The 13,418-nt window shown below is 35.3% G+C and overlaps 2 protein-coding genes across 2 annotated transcripts in view; one reads left to right on the top strand and one right to left on the bottom strand.

The window, feature by feature from the left end:
- The window catches only part of npepps (aminopeptidase puromycin sensitive), a 302,499-nt gene that overhangs the window by 186,131 nt on the left and 102,950 nt on the right, over window positions 1-13,418 (top strand). The window lies entirely within an intron of this gene.
- On the bottom strand, window positions 3,054-8,218 carry zgc:64002. Its single transcript, NM_001111246.3, is given in 3 exon segments — window positions 3,054-5,060; window positions 7,579-7,786; window positions 7,873-8,218. Coding segments are annotated over 3 exon segments (789 nt in total). The 5' UTR covers window positions 8,033-8,218; the 3' UTR covers window positions 3,054-4,639.

Here is a 13,418-nt window from a genome sequence, read left to right as displayed (position 1 = left end):
GATATTGTGACTGACATGAGAAGTAGTATCTGTGGTTCATTTTAGACTCCAATCCTAGAGGGCCGTTTAGTTCCAACCCTGCTTTAACACTCAAACAAGCCTCACTCAATTATTATGATCAGGTTCGTTTAATTAGGGTTGGAACTCAACTGTGCAGAGCTGTGGGTTTCCAGGAACTGAGTATGACACGTGTGCCTTAGTTAAAATTAGCTATTCAAATTTACTCTACAAAGTTATATGTGATCCTTATCATAAGTGTACATTTTTGCAATTCATACATAATCTGAAGCTGCTGTGAGGTTCATTAACATTGGATAAAGCACTTACTGGCCACTTTATTAGGTACACTTGCCTAACTGCTCATTTACGCAAATTTCTAATCTCTTGCAACTCTGCTGCAGTTCAAACCGAGCATCAGAATGGGGACGGAAAGTGATTTTAGTGACTTTGAATGTGGCATGGTTGTTGGTGCCAGACGAGCTGGACTGAGTATTTCAGAAACTGCTGATCTACTGGGGTTTTCACACACAACCATCTCTGGGGTTTACAGAGAATGATCTGAAAAAAAGAGAGAATATCCAGTGAGCGGCAGTTCTGTGGGTGCAAATGCCTTGTTGATGCCAGAGGTCAGAGGAGAATGGCCAGACTGGTTCAACTTGATAGAAATCCAACAGTAACTCAAATAACCACTTGTTACAACTGAGGTCTGCAGAAGAGCAGCTATGAATGCGCAACACGTCAAACCTTGAGGCAGATGGGCTACAGCAGCAGAAGACCACACCGGGTGCCACTCCTGTCAGATAAGAACAGGTAATTGAGGCTACAATTTCCAGAGGCTCACCAAAATAGATTGGAAAAACGTTGCCTGGTCTGATGAGTCTCGATTTCTTCTGCAACATTCGAATGGTAGGGTCAGAATTTGGCATCAACAACATGAAAGCATGAATCCATCTTTCCTAGTATTAACGGTTCAGGCTGGTGGTGTAACGGTGTGCGGCATATTTTCTTGGCACACTTTGGGTCCAGAAGTACCAATTGAGCATAGTGTCAGCACCATACTCTACCTGAGTATTGTTGCTGACGATGTCCATCCCTTTATGACCACAGTGTACCAATCTTCTGATGGCTACTTCCAGCAGGATAACGCGCCATGTCATAGCGCGAATCATCTCAGACTGGTGTCTTGAACATGACAATGAGTTCACTGTACTCAAATGGCCTCCACAGTCACCACATCTCAATCCAATAGAGAACATTTGGGATGTGGTGAAAGGGGAGATTCCCATCATGGATGTGCAGCTGACAAATCTGCAGCAACTGCATGATAATATAATATCTATATGGACCTAAATCTCTGAGGATTACATTCAGTACCTTGTTGAATCTATGCCATGAATGATTATGGCAGTTCTGATGGAAAAAGGGGTCCAACCTGCTACTAGTAAGGTGTATCTAATAAAGTGGCTAGTGAGTGTATGTGGCTAGAAATTACTATTTGAAATTCAAAAATTTAAGGGGTAAAAAATCTAAATAGTGTTTAAAGTTAAGATCTTAGCTCTGCATATTTCTAATAAAAAGTTTGATTTATTTACTGTAGGAATTTCATTAATTACTTAATTTTGTAATTGTTTTGGTGTAAAAGAAAAATCACTAATTTTGACTCTGCCAAAAATATACTCGTGCAACAGAAGACGAGAAAACTAAGAGTAGAACTTTTTTTTTTTTTCATTGGCTGAAATAAAATGAGAAATTCACAATGAAAAACTAGATGAAACTAAGTTATTTAGTTCAAATTGTATTTTTTATTATTATTTATCATCTTTAAAATTACAAAGCATTCATTTTATGGAATTTAGGAAATGTCTGTAGGTGACGCTTTTATAGCTAAACACATCAGTCAAAACATGTTTATAAATTAAAGCATCTTTCTAAACAATACTTGTATACTATATAGTTTGTGTTTATATAGTTTGTGTTCAACTACACTACCTGACAAAAGTCTTGTCATCGATCCCAGTTGTGGGAGCAACAAATAATAACTTGACTTCTGGTTGATCATTTGGAAAAGTGGCAGAAGGAGGATTTTCCAATGAATCATCTGTTGAACTGCTTCCCACTTATCACAAATACTGCAATAGACCTATTGAAACTGGTGCTCCAGGATTGGCCAACCCAGTCACCAGAAATGAACATTATTGAGGGTATCTCAATATCATCAATCTTGATGAACTCTGGTAGTCCTGCAAGAACGCTTTCTTTGTCATTCCAAATGAGTTTATTAATAAGTTATTAAAGTCATTGCAGAGATGTATGGATGCAGTCCTCCAAGCTCATGATTGAGTCATACACAATATTAATTCTTTTCCCACTGTGACTGCAGCATGACTTTATTTCCTATACTGTACATTATTTCTGTAAAGTGACCAGACTTTTGTCTGAGCCAAGTCAGACCTTACTGTCCCAATTAAATCATTAAAAATCAAGGCATGTTCATATTTAATTTTGGTATAATAAGTGTAATCTACAGGCATTTGCCTTTCATATAAGCTACTTCTGATACAAAATGGTCAACAAGAAGTCAAGTTATTTGTTGTTCCTAAAACTTGGACATTTGTCAGGCAGAGTATAATATCTTAAATATGAAGTTTTTCTGAATTCCTGTTTGGTTTTGGGTTCACAGTCTGTTCAATTGGTTCTATTTTTTATTACCAAGAGCTTTGCACAAAGGCTGAGGTAAGTGTTAAAAATATGTCAAGCAGCTTACACGGCCAGAAATGTTTCAGGATTGTAATTCTAAAATAAAATAAATAGCAAATTGCTTTTGAGTTACAAAGAACATGACCAATTGCATTTATTTAATTTTGCTAGGAAATGTTCTATGTCTAGATCCCTAGAATACAGAATTTTATTTAAAAATGGCTTTGTATAGTCCCTCTAGGTTCCTTTCAGACTTTCTAGAACATGTGGAGGTTTGTAAGTGCGAGTGTGTCAAACCCCTCCATGTCACTTCTCAGATGAAACCACACAAAGATGAGCAACAATGGCAAACAGTATAATTAGATACCTTTTATTAGACTGACTTGTTTTTATTTTATAGAATACATTGAAAAATTACGAACCACAAAATTCACACGAACATGCAATGAAGTGAAAATGACAACAAGACTAAGAGAGAAATCAAATTACATACAAACATGTCCTAATTATTTATTGTTAAACATTTCCTTTTATGACATAGATCACACTGTTTTACATAGATTTGTTTTGTTTTTGTTCATATGTAAATTCATTTTCTTTTCGGCTTAGTCCCTTTTTTAATCCGAGGTTGCTCCAGCGGAATGAACCGCCAACTTGTCCAGCACGTTTTTTACGCAGCGGACACCCTTCCACCCACTACCCATCTATGGGAAACGTACACACACTCATTCACACTCATACACTAAGGACAACTTGAGCCTACCCAATTCACCTGTACTGCATGTCTGTGGACTGTGGGGGAAAACCGGAGCACCCGGAGGAAACCCACGCAAACGCAGAGAGAACATGCAAACTCCACACCGAAACGCCACCTGACCCAGACGAGGCTTGAACCAGCGACCTTCTTTCCGTGAGGTGAAAGCACTACCTACTGCGCCACCTCATATATAAATCAAAATAGGTAATGAATTTTTTAGAATTAAAATATGTATTGACCTTATTCTGCCATGTGGAAGGGCGATCGTTTTTGCAATTGATCAGCCATCCAACAGTCAACTTGGGATTTAAATCGGTAGAGGAAGTAGTTCCTCAAACATAAAGAGTTTTTATGACCCTATACAGAATTGATAGATTGTATGGCTTGTTTCATTTGCAAACAAGTATCTGCATCTGAAAAGGTGTGTGTGTGTGTGTTATATAGAGAGCTGAGTCTTAGAGTTTTATTTATTTGATAGTTTATTTCACATTTCTTGTTTGTAAAGGCTATACAAATAAAAAGTAAACATGATTTATTGTACTGTTTTTATTTAAGTTTTAAAAATGTATAAGAGCCTGGATTTATTATAGACTTTGCAAATTCCGTTTGCAGACATTTGTGGGTACAGACATCCATTGTGTGTAGTCTTGCCAGTTTTTTCCTGGCTAATATTGTCCATATCGATATCCGAATTATATCGTATGGACCGAAATTAAGAAATATTTCGTGATATGATTTTTTGCCATAATGTCCAGCCCTATCAAAATGTATGCGCATCTTAGCGTTAACGTCAATCGTTGTTTATGCGTACATCCAAAATGTGCATAAAAATAGAAGGATGGAAAAAAGCTATTGTCTTCAATAAAGTCTTCTCTCAGTAAAAACTTTGGTCAGCATATTTATTTTATGTATTAGAGCCATACAAAGAGTAATACATTGGCGAGCCACCCAAGGACGTTTAAGCAAATACATCAAAATCTAACAGAATCAATATCACTATCACACTTGTAGCACTGGATATATACAAATGTTTTAATAAATTTTAAGAAACACATTAGCTTAAAAAAATTATCTATGATTTATCTTTTCAAATACCATTTAAAATTGAATAAAAAATTAGGCACCTACTAGTTTTAAATGCATCGGATAAGTCATTATTATATGCATTTCTTTATTTGCAAGTAATCAGATGTTCTTGGTCGCCACAAGAACAAAAACGGCCTCAAAGTCAGACACAGAATTGTTTTGGTCTTCTGCAGGTAGTACATTAAACTCTTGGATAGAGAAGCCAAAACCTTTCAGTGCTTCCTCGATATCATTCTGTTTGAGGCTAAGACAAGAAAAGAGCTGTTCATCCACCTTGTAGAAGGTTTCACTCAGAACACCCACCATGACAAATAGTCCACCGGGACACAGGAGCTTGGTCAACCCATGTAAAGCCTGGCGGTATATCTGCATGTCTTTACAGGCTGCTTCCAAGCACAGAGATGTAATGACACAGTCAGCTGGTTCCAGTGTCAGCGGATCAAACGGATTCTCCAGGCGGACGTCACATTTTAAAACCTTTTTGATTCTTTGCTTCAGCGTAGCCTCTAAATCGGACGGTCTGTCATAATTCAAAGATTGAAACAACATTAATGAACTACAACAAAATAGGCACATACCAATATGATTCATTTAATTTCCCGTGAAATTAAACTTTTTAGACGTTACACAGTTAACAATTTTTGTAAATTACACAGTATTTAACTGTAATCTGAACTGTATTTTACTGTAGGACAGCTATGCAGTATGTTACTGTATTTTAAAGTTACATTGTTAAAAGCACTGTATTTTTATCTGAAGGGTATTTTGACCTCGCTGTTACCGATTTTTGTAAATTACACAGTATTTAACTGTAATATAAACTGTGTTTTACTGTAGGACAGCTATGCAGTATGTTACTGTATTTTAAAGTTACATTGTTAAAATCACTGTATTTTTATCTGAAGGGTATTTTGACCTCGCTGTATTTTACTGTAGCACAGCTATGCAGTATGTTACTGTATTTTAAAGTTGCATTGTTCAAATTACCGTATATTTTACAGTAAAAATATACAATACTGTAAAACATAGAGCTAGATAAATTGTGCTGTAAATGTAAATACAGTATTTTTGCTGTAATACATTTACAGTCAGTTACCGACAAACTGTGGTCAGTAAGTTACTGTAGATTCTATAGGAAATTGTCAACAGTGTAGTATCAGTATTTTTAGGATACCCACAAGCCAGTGAGCTCAAAAACAGTGACAAAAGTTTGCATTTAGAAAATAAAACGTATATAAACATGTAAAGCTTGTAGTTTGCCACTTCTGCCCAAATGGATCAACGGTTTTATTCACGTCACCTCATATTACAGTTTCTCATTACATCATAACCAATCAAATTCTCTCTAGTTTCAGACAGGCCCCAAGGTGCTTCTCATTTGCTTTTCATTTGATGCATTTGAGCTCAAACACTCTTACAGGCAGAGCTGTGATAAAACAAAACAAAACAAAACACTATTGGCTGTTTCCTAAAAAGGGGTTAAGCTACTCTATGTCCCACCCTCTCATCTAGTTTCCATTGAGGTTACGTCTCACATCGAATAAAACTGCATATTTCAAAGCACAGAGGACCTTTGAAAAAATGATGGTTTGCTTCATCCCAAACATGAATCAATCAAGCTGTTGGGTGAAAATTTTTAAACCAATAAAAGAGCTTGACACATTTGACCCAATTTTGGGTGTATTTTACATTGTATTTTAAGATCTTCTTGCTATTCATAAGTGAGTGTTTCTTCCGCTTTACTTACACTGTTAGATATTTATTGCTTTAACTTACTGGCAGCACTGTTGCCACAAAGTTACTGCAACTGTCCCTTTACAGTAACTTAACTGTAAATGTGTTTTACAGTAGTATTTCATGCAGTTTATTTTACAATAAAATAGCCCTTCTGCATCTTTTTTTAGAGTAAAATGCCCTTTACCGCATTCTAATTTTACAGTATGAAAACTTTTATACTTTTTTTTTACTATAATTAATTTATGTTTTACACTAGCAGTTTAAAATCTTTTTATTTTTAGCATTTTTTAAACTGTTGAATTTAATACATTAAAACAAGTGACTATGTACAACAGTATTTTTATTCTCATACTTTTTTCCACAGATTTTTACTTGCATATTGTTGAAAATGCATGTAAATGTATATATTTTTGTATGTACATGTATGTTTGTATTTGTATGTAATTGTTTATATGTGCGTATTTTTGTGGTTTCCTTTTCTATACATTTAATGTAGTACTTTTTGAGAAATATGTTGTATAATACTTGTCATGATTGTTATCTCTTCCATTACTGAGTTAATAATGACTGTTGAGTTGACTTTGTGCTCGATATATCAGTTTCTGTATTATTTAGTTATTCAATTGAGTCATGATGTGACCATAGTGTCGAAATGAACTCCAGACGCATATGAACTTTGTTACCCTGTTAAAGGCAATTATTGTAGGTCCTGTTTTATTGAATAGCCATGTTAAAGGCTCATGCAGGGGTCATTAATCTCGGTCCTGGAGGGCCGGTGTCCCTGCAGGGTTTAGCTCCAACTTGCGTCAACACCCTGCCTGGTAACACCTTGATTAGCTTGTTCAGGTGTGTTTGATTAGGCTTGGGGCTAAAATCTGCTGGACACCGGCCCTCCAGGAACAAGTTTGGTGACCCCTGGGCTATTGCATTAACTAAAAAAGCACCCTGAAGCACTTTTGATTTTAGTATTTTTATCATTCATTGTTATTATATCCATTTTAAATGGTTTACAAAAGTAATTTTCATTCATTAATCTGATTTAAATACATTTTGTGATGCATCATTTCATTGTCTCATTTTTGTCTTCAATTACAGTAGCAGTACTTGATTACTTTGATTACAGTTATACCAGAAATTCCTATGCAGTATGTTACTGTACACGTTTATAAAATGCAGTTAATTGGTATTTTCCTGGCCGTTTTAGCAGTAAATAACTAGTAATATAGTAAATAAAAATTGCAGCAAAGTTTTTAGTGTTACAAATAAAACATATATATGATTGCAAACTCAATCAAACTTACCTTTTCCCCTCCGTTTTACTAACGTGCTGGAGGATGGGACTCCAATCTAGACACCCTTCTTGGTTTTTTAGCCATTTTTCAATTTCTCTACGATTGTTGTCAGAGAAATCAGACAGAAGAATCTCGTCATAGTGTGTGCAGGCGCTAATGACGCAGTGGATTGATGGTCCGCTGCCCACGTCTATCAACCTTTGCCCTCTATGTTTCCCTTAACAAACAAAATCTGTATCAGACCTATTTAGCGAAAACAAAACTTTTACACAATGCGCAGTTAGAATGTTTGGGAATGCTTACCAGTTGAAAATAATCTACTGAAGACCCCTAAAACAAAAGTAAGGAAATCCTTTTCGTCGGAGTGTCCTCGAGGGCTGGAGTAGAAATTCCTGACATAAGCACGCGGGTCAAAATGTGCCTGATAGAATTCTCCTTCTGTGAAGTTTGTGCATTCACTCATGATTACACAGGCTCTGAAGGCTTTAAGACAGCTACTCTCCTTGGGAAACGAGGCTTCCAACTTCTTATCGCCTGACTGAGATTGAAACTGAAACCAAGCTGCTTATTAGTCAGTCATTTCATGCAAATTGACATTTATTTAATTTGAAAGAGTTTCTAAATCGACGCATTCCCATCACAAGCTGACTTAGCTGAGTAACTGAGACAGGGGCGCCTCCAAGGGGTGGCCAGGGGTGGCCACGGCCACCCCTCAGTAAACTCTGGCCACCCCTTTGGCCACCCCAATATAATTTTGCGGTTGACATTATTGATTTAAATGAACTCATAAATTCCCAATATTTAGATAAATAAATAAATAAAATGCAGTCACTAAATTATTGTTGGTGTTACTGACGTAGCTCTCCCCCTCTGGTTCAATGCTGGTGAAAGCAAACTGACGCATGCGCGCGGAAAACCATTCCCGCGCGCCTCACGCACTCCTGTGTGAATCCCGGTTGGTTGTTTGCATGCACGCCGACATAATAGGCACCGCTCATGCGCCGTGAAACCGGAGTAACAGCCTTTTGTGCAGAGGTGTCGGCACGCAGAGAGTTTTGAAAGTCGTTTAAAGTTTATATAATATGATGATGATGATGATGATGATGATGATGTTACTTTCACTAAACATGCCTTTAAAGCAGAAAGGAGGGATAATGAGTCAGGGAGGTAAGACTTCATAACATGATTTCTCAGCCATGATCTGGTCTAAGATCACAGATAATTCTATAATACATTTTTTGTATTCTTTAGAATTGTCATAATTAATTTTCATGCAAAAGGTTTCTTAAGTGATGTTGGCTTATCACTCCAGTTGTTTTCCAGTAATATTTAGGACTGATTTCTGTTATTTATTTAGAATAATAATTGTATATTAATATTAATTGTATTTATTTAGAATAAATATAAATAAATTGTTATATTTATTGAATAACAAATCTAACAATTCAAGAGTGGTGGGGGGTGTATAGGGTGGTTCGCCCAGGGTGTCATTTAAACTAGAACCACCACTACCCTCCCCGATCGTCCTTGACAGCACGCACACACCTTCAATAGACAGCAATGGCTATTTAATATTTACCTTAAGCTACAGTATATCAATAGAAGAAGCTGCATTAATAAAATGGTTCAAAAAGCAATATGGATAAATAATATTATTAGGTAGAGTGTGTATATAGTAATGCCTTTTGTTCAGTTTATTCATTTGTTTGGGTAATTAATAAACTCATTATTCTTTCATTCATTTTCTTTTCGGCTTAGTCCCTTTATTAATCCAGGGTCACCACAGCAGAATGAACCGCCAACTTATCTAGCAGATTTTTACACAGCGGATGCCCTTCCAGCTGCAACCCATCTCTGGGAATAATAAACTCATTAATTTTCATTAATTTTAGACATGGCATATACCGTATGATGTACAATAAAGGCACGTAAAAAAGAAGAAGTTATTTATACAGTATATGAAAAGTGTTTTTAAAATAAACATAGATTTTTATTTGGTTTGCACATGTACTTGCTGAATTATTTCAAAGAATAAATTGCAATATTTCAAGTAGAATTAATTAAATGAATAAAAACTACATTATTTCATTTACCAGAAACAAAAATATATCATTACACTGAATTTATTATTTTTTTTGTGTGCCACCCCAAGATTTGGTGCGGCCTCTTCTGGCCACCCCTAAGAAAATTTTCTGGGGGCGCCACTGAACTGAGATACACGAAGTGCTTTCACCGAACCCTACCCCTCACACTGACGTCACTAGCTTTTTTTTGAGTTCATTGTCTGACATTGCATGTCTGAGATTTGCAGTCTCAGTTTGCAAATCCGTCATTTATTTAACAACATATGTTTTTTAATTAATTACTTCGTTCTGAATTTAGTCATTATTTACATTTCATTTCATTATCAAAAAATTAAGAAAGCCAACATGACTATGACTTTAATGTATGTACTTTAGTTGATTCTTGAAAGTCTTATACCCTCAAGTTTATATATAATGTTCTATATTTATTTATTCTTCTTTGTTTCTCTCTCTTGTATATTTTGTCATTGACTGTAAGTTTTATTCTGTATTGTTAACATACAGTTAAAGTCAGAATTAGTAGCCCCGCTGATAAATTAGACTGCTTTTATATTTTTTCCCCAATTTCTGTTTAACGGAGAGATTTCTTCAAGACATTTCTAAACATAATAGTTTTAGTAACTCATTTCTTATAACTGATTTATTTAATCTTTGTCATGATGACAGTGAATAATATTTGACTAGATATTGTTCAAGACACTTCTATACAGCTTAAAGTGACATTCAAAGGCTTAAATAGGTTAACTAGGTTAGGGTAATTAGGAAAGTTATTGTATAAGGGTGGTTTGTTCTGTAGATTATCAAGAAAAAATATAGCTTAAAGGGGCTAATAATTTTGTCCCTAAAATGGTGTTTAAAACCCCATTCGAACCTTGGCTCAGTTGGTGTTTCTGTGTGGAGTTTGCATGTTCTCCCTGCGTTCGCGTAGGTTTACTCTGGGTGCTCCGGTTTCCCCCACAGTCCAAAGACATGCGGTACAGGTGAATTGAGTAAGCTAAATTGTCCGTGGTGTATGAGTGTGTGTGGATGTTTCCCAGAGATGGGTTGCGGCTGGAAGGGCATCCGCTGCGTAAAAACTTGCTGGATAAGTTGGATTAAATAGGGATCTATTTAAAATAGGGATTAATCTAGTCCCCAGATTAATAAAGGGACTAAGCTGACAAGAAAATGAATGAATGAAACAAATTCAAAGAGGGCTAATAATTCTGATTCTGCCAAAAAAAAAAAAAAAAAAAAAAACTTTTTCTTCATTTAGATCCTTCTACTACAATGGTAGGAAAACATTGTTTCATTGTTTACTTCTTCAAACAAATCAATGTGCTTTTTTATTTCTTAATGAAATTCAATCATTCACAAATGTTACTTTTTAAATTCTTCTGTTTTTTATATATGAGTGGAAAAATCTTGAATCATGTATATACTTAAAACTTGCATACCTTTTTGTGTATTTTTTTTTTCTTTATCTGTATTTTTTTTTTGTTGTTTTGCACTACGGCAGTATTTGTTTTGTTCTTAATAAAAAAGAAAAAATACCCCGTAAATCCCTGGGGTATATATAGTTGAAGTCAGAATTATTAGTCCCCCATGAATTTTTTTTTTTTCATTTTTAAATATTTTCCAAATGATGTTAAACAGAGCAAGGAAATTTTCACAGTATTTCTGATAATATTTTTTCTTCTGGTGGAAGTCTTATTTGATTTTCGGCTAAAACAAAACCAGCCGATTAATTTTTTAAACTCCATTTTAGGGACAAAAATTTTAGCCCCTTTAAGCTATTTTTTTTTCTTGATCTACAGAACAAATTTAACTATTATCATGGCAAAGATAAAATAAATCAGTTATTAGAAATGAGTTATTAAAAATATTATGTTTAGAAATGTGTTGAAAAAATCTGCTCTCCGTTAAACAGAAATTGCGGAAAAAATAAATTCCTAATAATTCAGGGGGCTAATAATTCTAACTTCAACAGTATATCATTTATTCATTCATTTTCGCCTTAGTCCCTTTATTTATCAGTGGTCGCCACAGCGGAATGCACCACCAAAATATTTTTTACACAGCAGATGCCATTCCAGTGGTTGGGGGGGGGGGTCTGCAGAGTGGATGCGCGCGTACTGAAGAGCGGTGTTGTCGCGCGCGTACTGATCAGCTGTGTTGTCGCGCGCGTACTCAAGAGCGGTGTTGTCGCGCGCCTATTGAAGGGCGGGACCGAAGGTGTGCCGCGTCGCGGGGGCACTTTTGACCATTTTGGAAGGGCACTTTCTATCCAAGACTAAAAAGGGCATGTGCACTGCACAGGTTGAGCCCTATGTGTGCACGTGCTTGTTGCAGTGTGATAATAAAATATATATTTTCAGAAAGGTGATGTGTCTGTTTACCAACCAAACTTTTTAGATTATAGAAAAAGTCTATTATTAATAAAATAATGGACAAAACATTTATTTTGCATTAAATATGCAATCGTTACACATTTTTTCCCAAATAAAACCTATCTACATTTTTTTGTCAAACTGCCAAACAATATTAACTGGCCCTTATTGATTAATTAGGAAATCACACACAATGTTTTGCTGAGGTGATAAACAATTTGTTTATTTTCATAAAAGTTAAACCTGAAGGTGAAAAACAAGATGACAGGGTGGCCATGTATTTTTATTTCAAACAGTCAATGTGCTCCATTATACAATGACAATGACAGGGAGGACATTTTTGGCTAAAGTTAGCATTTATTCAACACAGGTCGTACCTGCAGCTGGCAAAGTGTTTCCCTATTTAAGCTCTTTGTGTACTGTTTAAAAGCTATATTTGTAATTTCTGAATTTTTTTTATATTAATTAATATTTCACTGTGTCAGGACATGTTAAGCTTGAGAACATTCAGTTTTAAACACAATATGAGGAAAAATAGCAAACATAAGTGTAGATAGTTCCTGTTAGTGTTTTAAGCTTCTCTGAAGAAGGACAAAATGGGCATGGAGATGTCATGAGTACATCAGAGGGATTTACCACATCATGAGAGTGGACAGCAATTTCAAAGACACGTGCAAAACGATTATTAATAATATTAAAACAAAATAAAAGTGATCAAAATGACTTATTTTATCAAATAACTTGATAAAGACAATGAGAATATTTAAAAATCATTTTAATTGTATCTAATTTACCTACTTATTTTTCACTGATGTTGGCTGAGCAGTGTGTGGGACATGGCAAAATCACATCCACTCAATGAAAGGATATGGCAAAAATGGACACAAACATATTTCAAAACAATTATAATTCTACCCGCATGTACCAGAATTTCCTTGTTTCACATTATGTTCATATAGGACTGAATCAATCTTGTGGGACATCAAATGCATTTTATAGTGATACTGACGCTTTAAATATCAAACAGCATTGGAATATGCTCAAACAAACATCAAATATCATGATAGTAGCTTTTGTAGGACAAGAGCATTTTTAGCAAAGGGATAATTCACTCACTTATCATTTATTCATTTTCCACTCATTCTAAAACTGATTTTTTTCTTCTTCTGCTGAATATACTGAAGAAGGTTGGGGGAAAACAACCACTGTTTTCGGTTCTCAAAAAGCTTCTCAAAGTTTCGATTCTCAAAGTTTTTTCACCAAGTACCACCTCAGAAATAAATGTCTCTCCATGTACCACCATAATAACCAGTATTTAAGTATTGAAATACTGTAGCATAGTAGGCCAAAAAAAGGCAGATTAATTCTTAATTAGAATATTATTGTCATCATCCAT

This window comes from Danio rerio, chromosome 11 (assembly GCF_052040795.2).
Source record: "Danio rerio strain M-AB ecotype USA chromosome 11, GRCz13ab, whole genome shotgun sequence".
NCBI lineage: Eukaryota > Metazoa > Chordata > Actinopteri > Cypriniformes > Danionidae > Danio > Danio rerio.
The sequence above is the reverse complement of the archived record's forward strand: the minus strand, read 5'-3'. Positions and strand labels throughout refer to the sequence as shown.